Below are 22,227 nucleotides of genomic sequence, written 5' to 3' on the forward strand. Positions count from 1 at the left end.
TGACCGACAACTCGCAGCGCCCAATTACATAGCATGCATGGACATTGCATTGGCATCGGATGCCGGGGCAAGGCCAAATCGACGTATCTCGCAGGCCGTTGCGCTGCGGCTTTCCGCACAACTCGGCATGTAACGCTTTCACTCACGATTATCGCAGGGGCGCCGCAGTATCGAAACAGGGTACGTCCGGGGGGTCAGGGGGAGGGCCGGGGCACCTCATTGGAAGGGAGCGAAGAGCGAACCGTGGGAAAAGCGGTGGGTGAGGGCCCGCTCTGCGCCGTTGATTCCTCCCGTCCGGCCTTCCCTTGCCACTGCCACTCTGTTTCTTGTCTCCTGGATGGATGGGGCAAGACGCGAGACGAGAAGAGAAGGTGCCTTGTTTCTGGGCGGTGGGGAGGAGGCCGAAAGGGGCAATCCACCTCCTGCGCGTGCTTGATTAATCGAGCGTCAGTGGGCGGCCGTGGCGGGGATCGGACGGAGGTGATGGAGGCCGAACTTGGCGCCGCCTGTCGAGGTCCCTCTGTGGGTGGATGTGGCGGGTGCAGGGTGGGAGGGGGTGGAGGGAAAGGTCTGGGGCGAGCTGCGTAGGTGGCTCAGGGCGGATGGAACGGTGGAGGAGACGGTGGTATTGCATGTCCGTCCGCGTCTTCAGTTGGCTGGTTGGATGGCTGGCTGGCGGCTGGCTCTGTCTTTGAACTATCTTTTTGATTCCGCTCGACTCAGGACCGCTCCGGCACCTGACGGGGCCTGACTGGTGAGCTCGTTGGCTTGCCGCCGCTCGAGAGCAAAACTTGCCAACGAAAACTGGCTGGCCAGTCAGGTTGTCGTCGATGGTGCGCGGAAGTGGCAAAGCGCAGCGCCCCCTTTCCGCCCTCCGAGAGAATCTGGACCGCATTCACTGGCGAACCAATGCTGGCAAGAGCGTAGGGAAGCAGCTCATTTTTCTTCTGACTCTCGGACCACGGATCGGCATCTACGAACGGATCGTGTAGTACTACGTAGAGCGGCATAACAGACTTCGAAGAACAGAGACTCAAGACAAACACAAACTAACAAAGTACGGTCCCATATCAGCCAACAGAAACGAAGTAACACCGCAGAGCATCCCATTTATCCCCTCGTGGGGAAGCCAATGTCACCCAGCCATTGCAGACAGGATTATATTTCCCGAACGTCTCTTTCGGGACAGTGCTAAGCCGAGCAGAGCAGAAGATGCACGCCGAGGACGGGGAGAGCCAGAAGGCGTCGACTTTCGTAGATGGTAACCGAACAGTGAGTGAGTATGGGCCACATCCCACATGTCCAAACAAGCAGCAATGTTGGGAATCCCTCCGACTGGCGCGCCCCGCAAAGTTTCAACGGGCGACGTAACGACCTTCTCGGGATTTAAGAATAGAAAGAAAACAAGACACACAACAATACGAAAACGGGGATGCGCCTCGCCAACCCCCGGGTCGGCTTGCTCGGGCTGTATGCGCACAAACCGAACAGAAACCAGAACCAGATGGCGCCCGTGGATTAACCACAGCCTTTTGTGACACAGACTTACACAGTTGCCGAGGTAGCTACTAACCAGCAGCGAGCCAGCCTACCTACATACGAATATGGCCCCCCGGAACCAGAGACTGTCACATGCAGGTCACGGAGGGTCCGGGGGGAGGGAAGCTCGGAAGGTAGGGAGATAGGGAGGTAATGATGGAGGCGACGAACCGTACATGTATGCGTGATGCCAGCCCGCCGTGTCCTACTCGCTCGCTTCCCTGCTTCGCTGCAGACGGCGGCAGGCTTCCGTGCAGCGCCCTACATACATGCTGCTGTGCGCGTGCGCTTTGGTCTGTGTCTGCTGCTACCTATGTGTGGTCCGTACATAGAGTGCGGGTGGAGGTAGTATGCTAGGTAGGTCTGGCTGTGTGGGCGTGTCCATCCGTGACGGCACGGTGACAACGGAACCTGCAGCTGGGTCAGGTAGGCGGGCTTAGCCCGACGCTGGAGGGCTATGGGTGCGGCGCAAGGCTCCGCGGTTGACGAAAAAAGGGGGTAATGTTGCCGTAATACGTAGTGTGCCGTCGTATTGGAGTGTGGCAGCAGAGGGAGAAGAGACTGACGAGCCACGTTGCGCCGTTGCGCCGGCTGCGATGGGAGCGAGTGTCACGGCAGGCATCAGTTCGTAGTTTAATCCATCCATTACTCGTGCAAGAGCATATTGCGTATGCCCGGCTGTATCCTATATGTTTCTGATGTCTGAGCTATCTGACTCTACGTGTCATCTCATCATCCATCGGGGGTATCTTGGTGGTGTAGTAAACAAGCCGCTGTCTTGTTAGATGAAGCAAGCCTGATCTAAAACTCGCATGTCGCTGCCAACGTCCTCAAAACAGTATATCCTCTTCGTCGTTCAGGGCGAGCATGACGAACTGTCTCACCCACGCCTGCTGGGCTGCGTCCAGCTCGCCGTCGCCCTGATTTGCTGCGTGATTGTTATTTTGCCGATGCGCGGCTCTTGCGCCGCCGCCGCCTCGCCCTCGGCCTCTCTGATGCCCAGCAGCGGCACCTCCTTGGCCAGGCCGCTGGCCTCGCTGCGCTGGCCCCCCTCCCCCCAGACCCCGGGCTGGCTGTTGTTGGGGTCCTCCGCCTCGTGCCGCGGGTTGCTGATTCCGCGCCCCTCTCGCTGCCGCTCCTCGAGCTGCCCCCGGCGCTGGAGGCGCTGCGGGTTGAGGTCTTGGTGCCGGTTGTCGCCCACGGGGCCCGCCACGTCCAGGAGCGGCGGGCTGGTTGGCAGCTATGCGAAGAACCAATGGGCCCTCTCGCGCAATGCCAACCTGACCGCCGTTGCCGTGTGCATCCTGATTCCGTGCTTCTGCGGCCTGTCTAGCAGCGCGGACTTCTTCCTCGTCCTCCTCGGGCTCCTCGATCTCGGGGATGAGCTCTTGGACTGGCATGGCCGGCGGGGGCGGTCGATCGACGCGCCCACCACCTCCCGCAAAGCCGATGCCGACATCATCACCGTCCCCTTGTTCCAGCTCCCAGAGACGCATATAACATCCCGTAACACGGCCGTCGGGCGCTTCGTTGAAGTGTTGATATGGGTTGCCGGGGTCGAGCCAGGACGAGCAGAGATAGCAGAAGTGCGACTGACAGCGATTGCAAATCATGTGGTTGCAGCCGTGCGTCTTCTGCGCCGGCACGCCGCACGTGGGGCACGGTGTGGTGTGCATTCTCATGTATTCGAGCGAAGCCAGTTCGTCGGCCGTGAGCTCTGCCTTGTCACGCCGCGGGAGGCAGCGGAAGAACTCGCCGTGCCATGACTGGTAGCAGCGGCTGCAAAAGGCAAAGCTGCATTCCTCGCAGATGGCCAGCAAATCATCGGCTGGTTTGTAGGGTTTGGACTTGCCCTCCCCTTCGGGATGGTCATCATCCTCATCCTCATCTTCGTCGTCGGAGATGGACTCGTCCGGGGCTTCGGCCAACTCTAAACCCTGGGGCTTCTTGTGCTTTTTGGACCTCGCGGCGCCATTGCACCACTGCCGTGGACAGTAGATTGTGTTTTTGTCCGACTCTAACTCGACCTTGTACTTTAGCGTCACGTAACGTTTGACTGTCTCCTGGTCCAGAGGGATCTGCAGCAACTCGCTGGGGTTTATAAAGGTCTTGGGCTTTTTGCGTTTCCGGTTCGAAGAGGAGGCAGCCATTGCGCGTTCTTTTGCGCAGTTGGGCGTCAGGCATTTCACCGCCGTGATGTCTCCTTCCTTAATGGCATTGTTGTAGAAGTCCTGCAAACATTGGACACAAAAGACGTGCCCGCAGTCCAGCATCCGGTGGCAAACGGTGCCTTTCTTGGGTTCTAGTACTTGTTAGTGGGATGCTCACGGCTTAGGACAAACAAGCTACCGGAGGGGCGGGTTCAGGGGCTCAAAGAAGACCAGGTCCTCGTTTCCCGGAAGAGGCATCCGACAAAGACGGCAGAGCACATACCTAAACACACGCCGCAATCAAAAGTCTCCTTTTCAAATGCCGCCCTTCTCGCCTTGATGTCGTAGTCCAGAATGGCGATTTTGTGCCTCGGATCAACCTCGAGCGAGCCCTTGCCGTCGACGAGCTCAAACACGCCGTCGGCTGCTTGCTGCACGTGGTCGATGTATGTGAAGCCAACCATATCCCGTCCCATCTCCTCCCATAAACGGGCCGCATCGTCCTCCAAGCGCTTTATCGTGTCGGCGGGGAGCCACGGGGGGTTGGTGGAGATGCTAACTTGCGGCGCTTGCTCGGCAGGATATTGGGGGCCCAGCGTGATCTCGAGGTGCACCGAGGGCAGGTGTGCTAGCTCATGGGAGTCGATGCCACCCTGCTGACCCATAGCGGCGGCAACATGGCCATTCTGCACGCCATTTGCGCCCGGAGGTAGCCCGTCATCGGCAGCGGCGGGAAAGAAGACGGTAACGGCTTTCGATGGGTTGACGGGGAGGTCGAGGGCGACGGTATACGGGTCGTCTGGATCGAGTTGCTGAATTTCGGGATAGATGGCGGAGAGGGAGCTAAGCTCAACGTCGCGAGGATTATCAAAGTCGTCGTCGTCGGCCATTTCCTTGTTGAATCGTCACACTGCCCCGCGCGCTTTTCTGGGGTCAAGGAGAAAGAAAGACGAGCTCAAATAGCGGTCGATGGCACCAGTGCGTGCCCCGTGTGTTGCTACCTGCGCCCGTAGTCCCGACGCAACAGCGTAAGCGTGATGCGCAAGGTTTCCATGCGCAGAAATTCTCCAACGGCGCGGTTCGTTTTATGCCGAGCGGGTTTCGTTAGATTCTCCAAATCGATCGTTGGCTGTTGATAGCAGGCTGCATGTAGTCGCAATCGCCCCCCGCTTCGAGAAGATTTTGTGAAAAAAAGAAGCTAAAACAACCTGCAGCAGCGAATCTGCAATGTCATGGCGGCATTTCGGAAATCAAGAAACTGGAGCCAGGTCGACGGGGGGCAAACCCAGTCCTTTACACTCCAACTATTTGCTGACTTGTCATCGATGTTTCCAGTCTGAGGTTCGAGACCTGCAGCCGATGACTCGTCTCGGCCACTGCGGGACACTGGCGTTGTGTTCCATGCTCCGCAGGGCCCCCACCCAACCTGGGAAGGCTGTTCGCCGGCTGCAATTAGCGAGTTCCCTCCTGTGTGGAGCCGTACCGAGCGGCCTGAACCGATTGGTGGCTGCAGGCCGCTGCGACCAAGAACCCAGAGTGTGTTTTTGTTGCATGTGCCACCGACATCAACATCAGCTCGTAACGACGACAAACTCGAGCGCAAAGTCGCGATATCGCCCTAGGACCCCGACCGAAAACAAGGCCGCCCAAATAACAACGCTATGAAAACCTTATAAAGCCTCTTCTCGAGCCCCCGAACCGACGCCCTCGCCCACCTTCATCAACACCGGCGCATCCTCTTCAAACCGCTGCAACCACAACCAAATCCACACACTTCAATAACCTCGCAACCATGGCCGACGACATAACACCCCTCGCCTCCCTCTCCATAACCCACGTCTACTACGTTCGTCCCCCCTTCCAACCCCCCCCCCCCTTCTCCCCCCCACAACCCACCTTTGACTAACCCCCCCCTTTCCCACCCCCCGAAAACAGAACCCCACCGACCCGCTCTCCACCCTCGCCGCCTTCCTCTCCCTCCTCCCGCAGGGCCTCTGCGTCGTCTACGCCACCCTCCTCTGGTCCACCCGCGAGGCCGAGGTCCTGCTCATGTTCGCCGGCCAGCTCGCCTGCGAAGGGGTCAACCTGGTCCTGAAACGCCTCATCAAGGAGGAGCGCCCGCCGCACCGCGCGCTCGGCGCCGGCTCGGGCCGCGGGTACGGCATGCCCAGCTCGCATGCGCAGTTTGCGTTTTTTTGGGCGGTCGCGGCGGGGTTGTTTCTTTGCGTAAGGCATCGGCCGCGGCCGCTTGGTGGTGTGGGGCTTGTGACTGCTGCTGGGGGGGGTGACGGTGGTGGTAATGTGCAGCGTGCGTATAGGCTGGGCGGGCTGTCGGCGGCGGCGGCGTCCATCGAGGCGTACTCGCACTCGCACTGGACGCTGGCGCAGCGCGCCGTGGCGAGCGCCGGCGCGCTGCTCGTGGCTGGCATGGTCGCGTGGAGCCGGGTGTACCTGGAGTACCACAGCGTGCGGCAGGTGCTGGCGGGGTGCGCGGCCGGGGCGGGGTGCGCGGTGGCCTGGTTTGCTGTGACGTACCTGATGAGGGAGATGGGGCTGGTCGCGTGGGCGCTGGATATGCCGCTGGCGAGGTGGCTACGGATGAGGGACCTGGTTGTGGTGGAGGATCTGTGCCAGGCTGGGTGGGAGAAGTGGGAGGAGAGGCGGAGGGTGGCGCTGGAGAAGGACCGGGAGAGGGAGAAGGCGAAGGCGGGGAAAGGACAGTGAGGTTACCGAACAGAAAATAGAAATCCTATTCATCCTTCGACTGGCTGGTCGGTGTGTCAAAGGCAAGTGCTCTCTTAATGTTCTATTCTCTTGTTGAAGGTTAAACTCAAACTCGTTCCGTAAACTACATGTAAGGCATTCTCCATCTTACACTCCGAAGCTAACTCGGCTCAGATTATCGCTGTGGTCCATTTCCGCTATCAATACACCCGGACTACCTTCAACCCCCTACCGGTACACACCACCGTTGTTCTCATACCGATACCCAGTACCAGTATTCGAATAGTTCCCCATCGGGATGTTATCACCCGCATTCCCGTACTTGCTCGAGCCGTTGCCCAACCCACCATACCCGCCACCACCGGCGCCGGCGCTGCTGCCCACCCGGGTCTGCTCGGTCGCATAGCTATGGCGCAAGTCGTCCGGGGTGGAATGCTCCGGCAGCGCGTTGGGGTCGTTGGCGGGATCTGCGTTCGCATCGCGCTTGCGGCCGAAGCCGAAGAAGTTGAAGCGCTTGCGTCCGCCGTAGCCCTCGGTATAGTCATTGTCAGGGGAGGGGCCGATCCGCATCTCCTTGCGGCGGTGGCGGACGAGGGCGAGGCTGATAAAGGGGGTGAGGGCGAAAAGGATACTGTCGTGGAGTCACATGTCAGTCCAACCTTCGTCTGCTAGGTCATGGGGAAATGCTTACACGGCAACAATCGACACGGCCAAGCACGCCGTCTCCATCTTGCACGCCTGTCTCAAGCTCGGCAGCGCCGTGAATCCACCGTTGCCGTTGTCCACCACGTTGGTATCCGCGTTCCCCTTCCCGAAGGCAGTATCGACCTCTCCGCTGCAGGACGACGCCCCGCCGCGGTTGACGGCGGCGATGTAGATGAAGCCGCCGATGAATGCCACATCGAGGACCATCATGACGAAGGACGGGAACGAGCGGCCGGGGATGCAGCAGAGCATGAGGAGCGCGAGGATGGTGTAGAGGACGGCGACGCCCGAGATGCCTTCGACGGCTCTCACCCACACGCCTATCGACATGCCATGGTTGTGGAGGGTGGCCAGGAAGTAGGAGAAGAGGGCCAAGACGATGGCGGCGCAGCAGAACTGGATGGCGCGGAGAAAGAATTGTAGGCCCCGGAGGGCAATGCCTGTGCCCGCGCCCATAGTATGGGTGTTGTTGTGTGTTGCTTTCCGAGGTTCGAGGTTTGGAGGTTTCGGAAGACTCGGAATGTGGCGTAAGCGTGGGATGCGTTATGTGGTGATTCGAGAGCGCAAGCTATAAAACTCGATGGTCGGCATTTCACGACAGTTGGTGATCAAGAAGAAGAAGAAAAGAAAAGAGTTCCAAGTTCAGGTAGGTCGAGTTGTGTTTAGGAAACAAATGGCTTCCCCACACCGGGCACAGTCACAAGCAGAAACGGCCACATGGAGATGATGTGGGGAGGGCCCAAATCACCGGGCACGGCTGCAGCGTTTGCGGCCTGTTGCATGACTGTCAAAGAACGACGAGTTGACCATCTCGAGACCGTCAAAGGCCGCGTTCGGGGCCCACCAAGTCGCCCATCCGCATTGCGATCTGCCTTGCTGTTTTGCGCTTCAATCCAACCACATCCCGGAATCACCCTGTCACATTGCGAGATTCCCATAAGCCCAGCGGGCCATCGCAGATCTGATCGCTGAAACGCCGCCGTTTCCCGTTCGCTGCGCCGAACCCATGACGAATCTTGCCGTTGTTTCTTTGATTCGGGCAATGAAGGTCCAGATCAGGGTCCACGGTGACGTAAGACTTCATTCCAACTCTTGGCATCATGGTGGGGCAGGATATGTGAAGCCACTTTTGGGTCACATTGGTAAGAGATGCACAGCCACTGTGGCGCAATTTGAACGTCGTCTCTAGCACTTCTTTCATAAATCCGAAGGTGCATCATTTGTGAGTTATTGGGTAGTTGGTTTTTGTAGCTCGCTCGGGCTCGTCAGGGTAGTGCTCCTCAGTCATTGTGCCGACCGAAGTCTTGGTGGGACTTTCTGACCGATACAATTACTCGGTAGGTGCCGGCCCCTGCCTCCTGTTGTGTTCTCTGGGATGGAGTGGGAGAGAGACGTAAGTTTGATACATGGTTCTTACCTGCTACTTAAATATCTACCTAGGCAAAGTAACCACTCCCCAGATGCTCATTGGGATAATTTTTATATAGGCATACACGGCCGTCGCAAGGTTGGGTGGGAAAATGGAAGTATATAGCTTGCGCATTTGTTGCTACCTGGGTTTTCAACGGATCCCACGGCAGACCATCTCGAGGTGCAGTGGTAAGAGTGTAAACCTAGGTAAGTGGTTATTTCCCCCCCTCGGACGCAAGACACGGCTCCAGGGCTGGCGAATGACCGCAGTCTTCTTTTTCGACTCCCGCCTGGGACTCTTCTTTCTAGGAGGTTTGCCTCTTCTATTTGGATGTTGGGCTCTCGTACTACCTAGAACGTAATTAAGACCCTTGGGTGTTATCAGGAGGTGCCTGGTTTGCACGGCCGTGGGGGATAGAAGAGCATCTTGAAAGTTAACCATGGAACATTGAAATAGTGTGTTCAGGAGATAAAGTGGAAGTTCAGCAAAAAGAAACACCCCTCCGGGGAGTCGAACCCCGGGCAACGGAATCCGATATGAGAATCCGTTATGTTAACCGCTACACCAGAGGGGTTCTTGTTATTTGTTGAAGATGGGGAGCAGAAAGCCGATTCATAGAACGGGAGGAAGGCGGTGGATGTTGGCTGCCTGAGGTGTGCCAGTGTTAGGAAGGAGGGAGGCGGGGGACCAGGGCACCTGCCGCTTTCCGCGAGCAAACAGTCGGGACAGCCAGGTGAGGGAAATCCGCCCTTGGATAATTGCTTGATTTCCCTGGGCGAGAGTGTCAGCAGTTTGTCAAGGTATCAACTACCTCTTGAACTCGGATGAACAACAGTCAATGGATGGTAGAGTTATCATGGTTACATGTGTAGGTAGTTCTGTGTTTTTATTGTTGCCGCCATCTGGTCATGAACCGGGTACCTAGAACGAAAATCGTTATCATTTTTGGTTTCTAGAGATCGCCGATGGAAATGCTGCCCATTCCTCAGGTGGGTAAGCAATATCTAATTAGGCACATTTATCGAAAGACGTTTCTCTAAGAGTAGTCCTCTATATTTAGGTGATTTGACCAAGCATTAATATACACGCTGTTCATTCAACGGAAACGATAAAAGAGGGGAGAGGGGAGCGGAGGTATGGTCGGGAAACGGGGTATTTCCCATGGACAGGTTGTTTGAGGGTCTCGGTCATTGAGACCGAAACCCCGCCTACGAGGTCGAGAAGGGAGGCGGGAAAGTCCCAATTGTGGATCCAGCATAGGTAGTACATCGAGGTAAGGTATTGCCTTTGACAAAGTCTTACCTCTCGTCACCTTCTCGAACACCGTTCAGTTCCACACATCAATGCCAAATCGAGACATGTCTTGCTCGACCTCGGTTCGGCACGGAGCGGCACGATTCCCACGGAGCCACGTGGGATCGGACGGGTCATGGAGCCGGAGAGTGCCAAGCCGCCAGAACCAAGATCGGATACGATTGCGGCGTGGGGGAGGGGAGATCGGCGCCGACCAGGCACCCAGGAAGGAGGAGGATTGGGGACCCCTCTTCGTGCGACATTCCTGCAGCTGCATCCCAATCCAAACCACAGCAACATGCAGAACAAGAGTGACAAAATGCTCGCTGAGGTTGCCAGCGACTTGGCAACTCGCATGTGGGTCATTGTTGGCCTGTCACCGGATACCGGCACCGACGAGAGAAATGGGAACGATTCGCGGACCGCCGGCGGAGTGGGACGAGAAACGCATTGATCCGATTCAAGACCCGTCGACGTGGCTTGTCAACGAAGGGAAACTGGAGCGCAGCACGACAGCCCAGAACAGCCGGCGTTCAATAGCGTTCGGGTTTGGTGACCGTCCGCCAATGCCCAGGCTGCGAACTCCACAAGACCCGAAGAAGCCCAAAAAAGAACATGCGGCTGGGAGCTGGAATCGATAAGTTGATGGTTGGCCCAATCAGACGAACTGCATTTCGGCGGACGAGGCGCTTGGCGTTCCTTGGACCTGGAAATCTCGAGCCGAGAACCCTGTGGAAATACGAGTGACAGGGGGTGAAAGTGATGGATTGGATGCAAGGGGGGTCACATCGTCCCGCCGAGACTCTCACGGCAGAGCTGAGCCCTAAACGGTCACCATGAAAAACACATCAACGCCCAACACGCGCGTGTTCCCAAGATGCAACCCGCGATCGCCATCCTTCCTCAACCTTGACCGTCTCGGTCTTCCACCCTCGCTTTGCCCCGGCTTCGACAGTTCGCCTAGTTCCGTCGATTCGTTCTCTCGAGTAACGAACGTCCTGTCCCGTCTATTGTCTGGACTATATCCAGACCGCTAGGTTAGGGAGTTGAGCAACCGGGTTCCCTCCGCTCGTTTTCGTCCCTCGAGGGCCCCTTCACGACTCTACGCCTATCCGTAATTTAATGTTTTGAATCCTCGCTAAATATGAGAACAAGAGCGCCTGTCTTTGCCGGTCTGCTGTCCCTCGCGGCGCAGACTGGCAAGGCTGATCCGACATGGCCCGCCGCTACCGACCACATGGAGGAGATCATCTATCAGCTCCAGGGAGTCCAGGGGAGTCTGTTTAACGACATCATCACGCCTTGCGACAACGAGGCTGCCGGTCCTGGGCGCGTGACCGCCAGCGAGTGGCTGCGCGTGGGTTTCCAGTACGTGATGTTTATTTTGTAGGAAATCAAGAGGTGGATGGGCCCGAGATGTCGGGGGCTACTGCTTGGGGAGATATCGGGACTGCCGCAAAGTGATAGATATCGGCAGGCTGGGCAGCCGGTTGTTGGACCGTTGTTTCTACGGGAATGCTAACTTGAGAAGTGATATGGCACCGCACAACCGCTTCTTCGGCACCGGTGGACTTGACGGCTCGCTGCAGTTCGAGCTCAGCAACGGCGAAAACACCGGTCCCGGCCACAACACGACGCTCCAGTTTTACGCCAACTACTTGAGCTCCCAGTCCACCCTGGCCGACCTGATCGCCGCTGGTGTGTACGCCTCTGTCCGCTCCTGCGGTGGTCCCGTCATTCCCCTCAGACTAGGGCGGACGGACGCGACCTCGGCTGGCAGCGCCGGTGTCCCGCAGCCCCAGAACTCCGTTGCCACTTTCAGACAGCAGTTTGACCGCATGGGATTCACAGCCACCGAGATGATCCAACTGGTCGCCTGTGGCCATACTCTCGGCTCCGTTCACAGCACCGAGTTCCCTCAGATCGTCCCCGAGTCTGTTGGGCAGGTTCCTTTTGATACGTCCAACGCCCAGTTCGACAACAAGGTGGCCACCGAATATGTTTCCGGGGACACGACTAACCCACTCGTCGTTGGTGCCGCTGTTGGCGTTGGCCGGCACTCGGATTTCAAGGTCTACAGCTCGGACGGAAACGCGACTATCAACACCATGACCGACGCCACCGTCTTCCGTGACAATTGCCAAGCCATGCTCCAGAAGATGATCGAAGTTGTTCCCGAGGGCGTCACCCTTACTGAGCCCATCGCACCATACGCCGTCAAACCCGTCGACATGCAATTGACCCTGAACGCGGGTGGCACCAGCTTCCTTTTGACCGGCTTCATCAGAGTCAGGACCACCGAGGTTCCGGCGAGCTCCATTGAGAACGTCGTTCTTACCTGGAAGGATCGGAGTGGCGGGAACAGCTGCGGGTCGTCTGCTACCTGCTCCACCACGGCCACGTTGCAGGGTGTCTCAAATGGCTTTGATGATACCTTTGGCGTACGTACCATCCTTTCTCATATGCCCCGATAGTAATGCTAACAACCCTAGTTCTTCCCCATCGAAGCGACCATCCCCACCGCAGCCGGCATCTCATCGTTCACCATCGTGGTGAACCACAGCGACGGTTCAAGCGAGACATACGATAACAATGGCAACTCTTACCCCATGTCTGATGCTGTTGTCCTACAGAAGCCGCAGAGCTGCCTGCTCCAAGGACCCGGTTCTCTCACTGTTTCCGCACTGGTACGTTTTGCTCCGGGACGATAGTTGAAAGCGGCATTTAACCAAGGCACAGGTCCGCAATGACCACAAGGAGCTGCCCGTTAACCTAGGCATCTCGTATCTGACGCCTCGTAATACGGCTGACGGCAACCCGGTTCCGGCCCTGAACGAGGCCAACGTTGAGATGGTGGAAGGTGAATGTGTTGGCCAGTACACGTTTTACTCGGCCAGTTTCACCATTCCGGGCGGTCTTAGCTTCAACTCCAGAATTAGCGTGACTGCTGGCTCGGGTGCCACCGCTTACACAGACGACTTCAACAAGGCCAGCGACCTCGGCGGTACATGCGGCACCTTCACCGGGGGCGCCACCTGCGCTGATGTTACCACCCCTCCCATTCCTTCGTCGACGACTTCCGTCCCTGGCTCAAGCTCAACCAGTGCTCCCGTCACCACCACTAGCTCCAGCAGCTCGACCGCTGCCCCGACGCCCGCCATCAAGCCTACCGTTGGCGGTTACGTGTTCGTCGACTGCTGGACCGAAGGTTCGGGCGCGCGGGCGCTCGGCGGTGCCGCGTTCGCCTACGACGAGATGACGCTCGAGTCCTGCATGGCCAACTGCACCGGCTTCGATTACTGGGCCACCGAGTACGGCAGAGAATGCTACTGCGGCAACAGCCTCCACTCCAGCAGCACCGAGGCCCCCGTCGAGGAGTGCAACATGGTCTGCGGCGGTGACCCGACCGAGTTCTGCGGCGCCGGAAACCGCCTTGAGCTGTACTCGACCACCGCGACCCGCACTACCTCTGCCACCCCCACTCCGACCGGAAGCCTGGCTGTCAAGCCGACCGTGGGCGACTACACCTTTGTCGGATGCCAAACGGAGGCGACCGGGGGCAGGGCGCTTTCCGGGAAGGATCTGTATGCCGACGACGCCATGACCCTGGAGCTATGTGCGACGTACTGCGCCGGGTTCACCTACTTTGGCACTGAGTATGGCCGTGAATGTGAGTGATACTACACCGTGACCTCCTGGAATGTATTGACTAACGCTATGCCAGGCTACTGTGGCAACAGCCTCAACACCGGCAGCGTCTCGGCGCCTGTGACCGAGTGCAACATGGTGTGCGGCGGTGACCCGTACGAATACTGCGGCGCCGGCGACCGCCTGGAGCTCTACAGACTGTCGAGCGTGTCCTCCACGACGGACCCGTCCTCAGAAGGTGAGAGACGGCGCAGATTGGCTTAACAAAAAAACACAAAACCACCACCCACCCCCCAACACAAATTCCTAACTTCAGTCTCTCTTCAAGCCACCACAACAACCACCACCATCTCCGCCCCAACCGCCACCCTCACCCGCACCCCCACCGTCCCCCCCTTCACCCGCGCCGGCTGCTGGACCGAAGGCACGGGCGCACGCGCGCTCGGCGCCAAGACCTACGCCTCCACCACCAACATGACGCTCGCGAACTGCGCAGCCTTTTGCGCCGGCCACCGCTTCTTCGGCACCGAGTACGCGTCCGAGTGCTACTGCGGCGACGTCCTGCACGCCTCGGCGTCCAACGCCTCCCTCGCCGACTGCGCCATGCCCTGCTCCGGTGATCGGAGCCAGTACTGTGGTGGGGCGGATCGGATCGAGTTGTATGAGAATGAGGACGTCGCTACTACAAACCCGCCGGCGGAGCCGTCACAGCCGGATGCCGTTTCCTCCGGTGAGACTGAGTGGGAATTTCACGGGTGCGTGACCGAGGGGGATGGGGTGCGCGCGCTGGGTGCGGAGGCGCTCGCGTCGGATGAGCTGACGCTGGAGGCGTGTGCGGTGTTCTGTGGGGCGTATCAGTTCTTTGGGGCCGAGTATGGGCGGGAGTGCTATTGTGGGAATGAGATTGCCGAGAGCGCGGCTGAGGTGGCTGCTGCGGAGTGCTCGATGGCGTGTGCCGGGGATGGGGAGGTGTTGTGTGGGAATGGGAATCGGTTGAGTGTGTATGCGAAGGTGGCGATGTAAGGGGTTGGGTTGGTTGGTAATTGTGGTGGGCGTGTTTCGTTGTACATAGTTTATACTTGAACCTCGGGGTCAGGGGTTTCAACTCTTCTGCTCAATGTTGGAAGTAATGTGTGTCAGCCTGCTGTGACATCTCATCATACTCAACTTCTAACCATGGCCTAGTCCTTGTTCACATTGGCAGCATGACGACTGATTCTCACTGAACAACGAAGGCGATTCGCAGAATCTACACGGGTTGCAGAAACCAAGCTCGAATAACAGGCGACAGGAACATCCATTGAGCTTCCATTGCCACCCGCCCATTTTACATCAGACGTCAAGTCTCTGGGTACGGAAAAGAAGGCGCGTTGTTAAATATGGCGCAAGGACGAAACCCAAGTCGAAGCTTAATTTTTGACAGGTCTGTCATCTACCACCAAGCATTCGTCGTCAAGACGTAGCTCTGCTTCTCCTTATGCCCCCTTTCATAATCATCACATCATATCTGCTCAGAATCTAGAACCCCTAGCCTCAGCCTCGGCCAAGATCTGGGCTCGCACTTGCGGGGTGCCCCTCTCTCGTCCCTATTAGCTCCCAATCTCCGAGGCCAAGCAAGGACGGCATCTTCCTGGCGGAGCCAGGAACCACACCCCGGATTCTGGGTGCCGGGACAAAATCGACTGATGATGCCCCAGGTTTCTGGAACGGAGCCGCAACTCTTGCCCCTCCCTCCACCTTTGGTGACAAGACACGATCTTTAGCCTCCCTTGTAGCAAAGCAAAGCTGCTAACCAACTCAAGTTTCACCCCTTCTTCTCCATCCAAGCACCAACCAGAAGTGAGCTGCGACATGCCTACACCGTCAAGGTTCCAGATCCACCCCGCTGCATTACGACCTCTGCGGGCAGGCAGCATTTCGGTGAAGTAAACCTTGGCAGCCTAGGTTGTATGGAAGTCGCGAGCAGGCCGAGGGAAGGGGGCGTGCAGTTGTAAAAATAGGGATTTCGCAAAATAGTCCAGAAATTAAATAAAAACCTGATTTGTGTATGCACGCCAAGAGGAGCCGGCGGTTCACAAGCGAAGTGTTACTCGAGAAGTTAACGGAAGAACCCATCCTCCTCGCATCGTCTGGAGACCGAACGACTCTTTGTTTAGATCCGTCGATGTCCGCGTGACGTCCAGGGCCTTCACCGCGAGATGCTACCTTCCTTCACCTCACACCTCAGTTTGGCGTAGGAGTGTAGGTAGGTACCTGGCGATCGCAGACATACCAACACAACCGTCTCTGCCACGAGGGAGTAACGGAAGCAGCCAACATGCAAGCAAGTTACACCACAGAAACCCATCAACCAAACCACAACATCTGCGTAATCCTCACCCCTTTTTGACCACCCGCATGAATCCCCCTATCCAGACTACTATGTAGACCATGTCGGCACCGACGCCCCTAACTCCGGCCCAGCCAATCCCAAACCCGGCCGACCCCAACTCCCGCTCCCGACGGCCGGGAAAGGACGGAGCTTCCACTTGCTGGCTGGCGTCCCCGCTAGAAAAGCCGGGGGACGGCTCTGGGGTTCGAAGGAGGGGCCGGCGGGGTGGCGGTGGGCAAACGCGGAGAATGGAGGGGTCGAGGTGTGGAGTGGGTGGACAGCGCGTTTGATGGCGGGGGGAGGATTTGTTGTTGTGGGTGGGTGGATGAGGATATTTCCTGAGCCCCTTGCTTTCTTTTTTTTTTTTGCGTGTGAGATCAGCGGCGTTTCCCGATCGCTGGTTTACACTAGAAATCTTTCGGGGCCTGGTCCGTTGAGATGAACAGTTTGCGGCCTGCTCGCATCTCAGTCCTGCATGCGCGGAAGAGACCTCGGCTACAACCGCGGTTGAAGCTGCCCTTCCCGTATGCCCGTCTCGTTCCCGCAGACATCCCGAGCCCTACTAGTACTGCGTATACATGGCAAGATAATGCATAACGACGATTTCACAATCATCGACGATGACTGCCTCCGTCCCTAGCCCTGCAGGCATGCAGCTTTATCACAGTCCAGGGACGGACGTATTAGACCGGCACAGGAAGGAGTCAGTGGCACAGTGGGTGGAGATGTGGAGTTTGAGGCTTTCATGAATTGCCCCACTCGAGACCGAGGCCACCCTTGACTGCGAGACTGCTTGACTCAATCGGAACCGGACCGGTTTGACTTTCTACTCAAAGCTGGGGTTTTTATTTCAGGAGAAAATACGCAACGGCTGATGGTGACGTAGCCCAACGAGACATAAGACGATGGCTTTGCCCCTTTCTGTGGCGGGCTGAAAAGCCTTTGATCAAGACTTTTGCTCTGTTTCTGGACCTGACGTTTGTGGTCTTCACTAATCCCTGTTAATGCCGCTCGGGCGAAGGAAATGCGACGGAGGAAAGTGCAGCCAGGGTTCGGGATAACCCCGAAGAAACAGCCACCCGCAGTTGATTGATTGTCAACACCCTCCTTCCAGCTCCGAATTTCGCCGAACCCCCTTCCGGGTTTGGCAATTTCAACGAATGTGTTACTCTTGCTCTGCAGTAGCTTCCTCAGACTTTTTCGAGGTCTTGGTTATGAAGGTCGCCCAACACTCAGCGAGGATGTCAATTTGGGTGTGAGACAGGATCAACCCCGGGTTAACGAGAGGCTGCAGGCGTGCATCGACTTGCTGGTTCGGACCAACGGCCGGGATGTGATTCGCCATCTCGCCCTTTCGCCTCAAAGACGAGCAAAGCGTCTCACCGACCACATCTGCCGGGCTTTTCGCTTCTGGAATCCCTACATACAGGGTCAAAGATATGCTGCGTTCTGCGCCTTTTTTTCTGTTTGACACGGCCGCCATCAATTGACCCCCCGTAGTCACCGGGCGGCGTTTGTCACTGTGTCTCGTTTGCCCCTTGCAGTTCAAGTCGTGCCCCTTCCTTGTGGCTGACATGTGGTCGCGTGTCGCCAAACAGCATGCCGACACGGCGACACGGAATTCCTGTCGAGCGTCCTGCTCCGTCCCGCCGATCCCATCAGGAGCAGTTTGACCGGGGTTTTCAAGGTGAGAAGGCGAGCAGCGCTCCAGCGTCAGGTCCTTGACCGATCATCGCCTCCGTCGCCAACCACCCCTGACTCTCAACTGGCCTGGCTCGCCTGGCAAACTGGGTCCGGGTTGCGACGGCGGGAATTCGCACGTGTGGTCGCGGGCTCGGCGATGAATGTGAATCGCGCTGATTGGCTTCTCCACATGCCGCTTGGCGGAATGAGGCATGGAGCGGTTCTGATGAATCTGTGGAGGGAGAACTGGTTTTCTGCGGGTGTGCGGTGGGTCCCGTGCTGGAACTGGGGTCGGATGAAGGGCTCGATTCGGGCAGCTCCAGGCCCAGCTGACAACATGCATTCTTTTGAATGGACAAGGGGGAAGAATGTTGTCTCTGGCTGGTGCCTCGCTGACGAACAATCCTCGTGATGCATGTGAGGGATCTTGGCGAGGCTTGGATCGGTGTCTCTTGCAGGGGCACACAAACCTTCCATGGGTTTTAAGCCCTCGTCAACATTCATGAATTCACCTCTTCATGAAGAGGGAGGGCACGCAACTGTCAGGCCAGCACCCCGCAATGTTTCATGCATTATGCGTTTTCCAGCTGGACCGTTGGACAGTCCCAGTCCAGCTCGCCACAGGGGAATGTCCTCGTTTCTTCTCGACGAGGGCGTTGCTGTTTTGTCTGTGGCTCATCCGCAAGGACCCACGCTTCCCAAACAGGACATCCATGTCCCCAGTCTTGGCCTTTGAGGTGACCCCGGTGTTCCATGGTAACGCTGCGGGTATGGTACGTATCCGTTCGCGTTCGCGACCAGTGACTGTCTGGGGAATTCGCCATGGCTTGATATAATGGCCAGGCCCCTCCCTCCCCACCGAGGGACTCGTGCCAATTGCCTCTTACTAAATACATAGCATGCCCTTGTGACGTGTTGAAACCTTTCTTGCATTCTTTAGATCTTGACATCAAGAAGCTTCTTCGACACCACCCCACCATCAGCAAGTTACGGATACTCGCGGGATACGCTTAGGAGCCGTTTACACCCACACTGCCTCAACAAGTCATCAGCCGACCAAGACGAAGCTCGCGAGCTGGACAAGGTTACGACGATCTGGATCCTACAAGACAACCGTCTCGGGGCCTCGGCCGCCATCTAAACACCAATTCATGTTCCTCGACTTACAAAACACTTCACCATGTCTGAGCACGGAGACACACCTTCACCGCGGTCCTCATCGGGCCCGGCCAGCTCCATGTCACCACCTCCAGCACCTGTCTCAGTCACCGAGACGGCATCGTCACCAAAGAAGCGGGCATCAGTAGCGACAGAAGGCAAAATCACGAAACGACGAGCCGCCAGGGCCTGCGTGTCATGTCGAGCCCGCAAGGTGCGCTGCGATGTGGTCGAGGGCGCACCGTGTGGTAACTGCCGTTGGGATGACGTGGAGTGCGTCGTCCAGGAGAGTCGCAGGCGAAAGTAAGTTGGGTTTATTGTTTGAGCTCTATTTTCCCCCCTTTTACCGGGAGAACTGGAAGCAATTGGAGTGCCCGAACTCGCAAGCAATCCCCGTTTCTTGCTTAGGACGGAACTGCCTTCCCTTCTCTCTTCAAATTGCGTCATTTTCAAATGCACACACAAACGGCGCGGAAATCGACTGGCTAACATTTGGCACCCCTGCCGCGCTCTTTTCCAGAAAGAACCTCCCCTACAATTGCGGCCCGGCATCGGTGGGGGCGCGCGCTGGAACTGCCGAGGCACTGCGTTCAAAGAGCATCAGCGCCGTTCCCCCAATCATCACGGCCAATCTCGCGAAACCAGGATTCCCGCAAAATGGATCATTCTCCCTCCCCATGAACGGGGTTAACGGTGGACAAGCGGCCACCAATCTGCTGTGTAAGTTTTGGATTGGTTTTCAAGTTTCCCCAACTCCAAATTCCCAATGTCACCTTCGCAACCCCCCTTCCCCCCCTCCCACCACCCCTGTTTCTCCGCGTGACCCACCCAAACCCAAGAATCACATGTCAGAGCAGGGCAGCGTCATATGAAAGCAAAAAAAAAAAGGAGAAGGAAGAAACCGTTTGGCTTGTGACAGAGAGCTGACATTGACATCTGACAGACCAGCAATCCCCCGGCGGATTCGGTACCCCGGTCTCCGCGGCGACCCTGACCGGGTTCCCTCCGGTGACCCCCGGGATACCTCCGTCCCCGGCCTTGATGCACCCGCTGCTCCGATCCGCCCTCGAGCAGGCCAACGAATGGCCCGCCTTCATCCGGCCCATCCCGGACCGCATCCTGTCCGAGGACCGGCAGTACCTCGCCCGCAAGCAGGTCTTCACCCTGCCCCCCCTGCGCCTGCAGAATGCCCTGCTCGCTGCCTACGTCGAGTATGTGCACCCCTACATGCCGCTCATGGAGCTGCATGACTTCCTCAGGGTGGTTGGCGACCGGTCCGGGGCGTCCGGGAAGATCAGCCTGTTTTTGTACCATGCCGTCATGTTCTCGGCCACGGCGTTTGTCGACGAGAGCCTCCTGAAGGATGCCGGTTATGACAGCCGGAGGGATGCAAGGAGGGCCTTTTTCTCTAGAACCAGGGTGAGTTGATATCTCGACTATGAGGATGGTTGTAGTGTAGTAGGTGTGTGCGTGTTCTAACAAGGAGGTTAGCTTCTCTACGACTTCGACTACGAGACGGATCGCCTCATCCTCGTCCAGGGCCTGCTCCTGATGACGTATTGGTACGAGACACCAGACGACCAGAAGGATACCTGGCACTGGATGGGCGTCGCCATTTCGCTCGCCCACACGATCGGTCTCCACCGCGACCCGGCGAAGACGCCCATGATCCCGCGAAAGCAGAAATTGTGGAAGCGCGTGTGGTGGTCCTGCCTCATGCGAGACCGTCTCGTTGCCCTCGGCATGCGGCGGCCGACCCGGATAAAGAGCGAAGACTTCGATGTGCCCACGTTGAACGAGGACGACTTTGAAATCGAGGCGCTGCCGGAAGATAATCAACTGTTGGGGCCCGAGTGCGTTTTGATACGCGATGTCGAGATGCAGCGCGGGCTCGCCGTAATGTGTATTGAAAAGGCTAAGCTGTGCATGCTCATCGGCGACATGCTCAAGGTGCAGTACTCTGTCCTCAGCCGCAGCGGCATGCGACCCGAGCACACCACCAACAGCACCCACATGCTGCTCCCGAACAAGAGCCCCGAGAACATGGAACACGTCGAGAACGTCGACCACCACCTGCAGGACTGGTTCGCCAGCCTGCCCGAGACCTGCCATCACCGCACGCTCGACACGGCCACCACCACGGACGGCAACCAGGTGCTCGCGGTGCAGCGCAACCTCCTCCACATGATCTACCACACGACCATCTCGGCGCTGCACCGGCCGCTGTTCCTCCCGGCGTCGCCCACTGAAGGCCCCAGCACGCCCGTCGAGGTGCAGGAGACGGCACGGCAGCGGGTGCGCGAGGCCGCCGAGCACATCACGCGCATGGCGGCGGACCTTCGGCAGCACGGGCTCGAGCGGTTCCTCCCCACCACGGGCGTGACGGTGATCCTGCCGGCCATGATCGTGCACATGCTCGACACCAAGAGCCCCGACGCCGAGACGCGCGCCGGCGCCATCCAGGGGCTCAAGGAGTGCCTCGTCGTCATGAGCAACCTGCGCAACATCTACGCGGCGGCCGACTTCGCCACCGGCTTCCTCGACGCCCTCCTGCGCAAGGGCATGCTCGGCCAGCAACCACCCCAACCCGCCGCCGCCCAGCCCGCAACCCCCGTCGGCGTCCGGCCCGGCGGCAAGATGCTCAACCGCGTGCTAGCCCCGGCGCTGAACCTCACGCCGCAGGGCATGCCCACCCTCTCCGCGCGCCCGACCACCCCCCCGCCAGAGAACGTCTTCCTCAACCTGCGCACCGTTAACAACAACAACAACAACCGCAACAGAAACAACAGCCTCTTCTCCTCCACCGGGCCCCTCCAACAACACCAACAGCAGCAGCAGCAGCACACCGCTACTGCTGCCTCTGCACAAACATTCCTCCCCGCCGATGCGGACGACACCGACCTGAGCGCGCTGTCCGCCGCCGTCGGCGCCACCACCCCGCCGCACACCGATAGCGAGGACATCGACATGGAGATGGCCATGGTGGATGACATCATGGGCGGGCTCGGCGGCGCGGGGTTGGAATATACCAGCGCTGCGGCGGCGGCTGCGCTTGGTGAGGGGGCCGCTGCTGCCGCTGGTGGTGGTGTTGGTGGTGGTGCCGGTGCGGGGAATAATTTTGATTTTGATCAGTGGCTGCAGTTCCCTGCTGAGGGCGGGTTGACGACGTCGGATGACTCGTTTATGGGGGGGATGTTTGCGGGTGCGGCGGAGCATCATCATCATCATCATCATCATCATCACCAGGGGGGGTTGGAGCTTGGGGGGGAGGGGGGGATTGATTGGATGAGTTTGGGGGAGGGGATTAGCCATTAGGTGGTGAGGGCCCTAGTTGTGTTTTGGGTTGATGTGAGGGTCTGGTGATGGATGCCTGGGCATTGGCGTTGAGCGCGTCTTCTTCAGTGTGTCCCCGTCCCGGTCACCGGGCGGGTTATTTTTCCTTCTTTGCCTCTTGATTGGCACCTTACTGTGTAGACTCGCTGGCTAGCGAGCTTGATGATATGGGATGAGTTGGATTTGGTTCAAGACGGAATGGCGTCGCTGGG

At 58.2% G+C, this 22,227-nt stretch overlaps 6 protein-coding genes and 1 non-coding gene across 7 annotated transcripts; 3 read left to right on the forward strand and 4 right to left on the reverse strand.

Moving 5' to 3' along the window:
- Window positions 1-2,369: 2,369 nt before the first annotated feature.
- B0H64DRAFT_415658 (RWD domain-containing protein) lies at window positions 2,370-4,579 on the reverse strand (the record flags this gene model as incomplete). The annotated part of the gene is made up of 4 exons (XM_062805114.1): window positions 2,370-2,467; window positions 2,603-2,704; window positions 2,741-3,833; window positions 3,983-4,579. 4 exons carry the CDS (start codon window positions 4,577-4,579, stop codon window positions 2,370-2,372), a joined length of 1,890 nt encoding a protein of 629 aa, XP_062662826.1.
- A 522-nt stretch (window positions 4,580-5,101) lies between these two features.
- B0H64DRAFT_337170 (PAP2 superfamily-domain-containing protein) lies at window positions 5,102-6,421 on the forward strand. The gene is made up of 2 exons (XM_062801156.1): window positions 5,102-5,535; window positions 5,625-6,421. The coding sequence occupies exons 1-2, from the start codon at window positions 5,482-5,484 to the stop codon at window positions 6,411-6,413; spliced, it is 843 nt and encodes a 280-aa protein (XP_062662827.1). The 5' UTR covers window positions 5,102-5,481; the 3' UTR covers window positions 6,414-6,421.
- A 220-nt stretch (window positions 6,422-6,641) lies between these two features.
- On the reverse strand, window positions 6,642-7,574 carry B0H64DRAFT_415660 (uncharacterized protein; the record flags this gene model as incomplete). Its single annotated transcript, XM_062805115.1, has 2 exons — window positions 6,642-7,044; window positions 7,105-7,574. 2 exons carry the CDS (start codon window positions 7,572-7,574, stop codon window positions 6,642-6,644), a joined length of 873 nt encoding a protein of 290 aa, XP_062662828.1.
- Window positions 7,575-9,024: 1,450 nt separating this feature from the next.
- On the reverse strand, window positions 9,025-9,103 carry B0H64DRAFT_t33. The gene has a single exon. It is a non-coding gene; the product is annotated as a tRNA-Glu (tRNA).
- A 1,863-nt stretch (window positions 9,104-10,966) lies between these two features.
- On the forward strand, window positions 10,967-14,493 carry B0H64DRAFT_318718 (uncharacterized protein; the record flags this gene model as incomplete). The annotated part of the gene is made up of 6 exons (XM_062800401.1): window positions 10,967-11,190; window positions 11,354-12,263; window positions 12,315-12,509; window positions 12,562-13,492; window positions 13,547-13,708; window positions 13,787-14,493. 6 exons carry the CDS (start codon window positions 10,967-10,969, stop codon window positions 14,491-14,493), a joined length of 3,129 nt encoding a protein of 1,042 aa, XP_062662829.1.
- Window positions 14,494-17,510: 3,017 nt separating this feature from the next.
- On the reverse strand, window positions 17,511-18,114 carry B0H64DRAFT_97695 (uncharacterized protein). The gene has a single exon (XM_062809052.1). It carries the CDS (start codon window positions 18,026-18,028, stop codon window positions 17,603-17,605), a length of 426 nt encoding a protein of 141 aa, XP_062662830.1. The 5' UTR covers window positions 18,029-18,114; the 3' UTR covers window positions 17,511-17,602.
- A 467-nt stretch (window positions 18,115-18,581) lies between these two features.
- On the forward strand, window positions 18,582-22,087 carry B0H64DRAFT_97697 (fungal-specific transcription factor domain-containing protein). The gene is made up of 4 exons (XM_062809053.1): window positions 18,582-18,985; window positions 19,203-19,402; window positions 19,626-20,101; window positions 20,174-22,087. Exons 1-4 carry the CDS (start codon window positions 18,705-18,707, stop codon window positions 21,995-21,997), a joined length of 2,781 nt encoding a protein of 926 aa, XP_062662831.1. The 5' UTR covers window positions 18,582-18,704; the 3' UTR covers window positions 21,998-22,087.
- Window positions 22,088-22,227: the final 140 nt, after the last annotated feature.

Source organism: Chaetomium fimeti (assembly GCF_033439085.1).
Source record: "Chaetomium fimeti strain CBS 168.71 chromosome Unknown B0H64scaffold_2, whole genome shotgun sequence".
Lineage (NCBI taxonomy): Eukaryota > Fungi > Ascomycota > Sordariomycetes > Sordariales > Chaetomiaceae > Chaetomium > Chaetomium fimeti.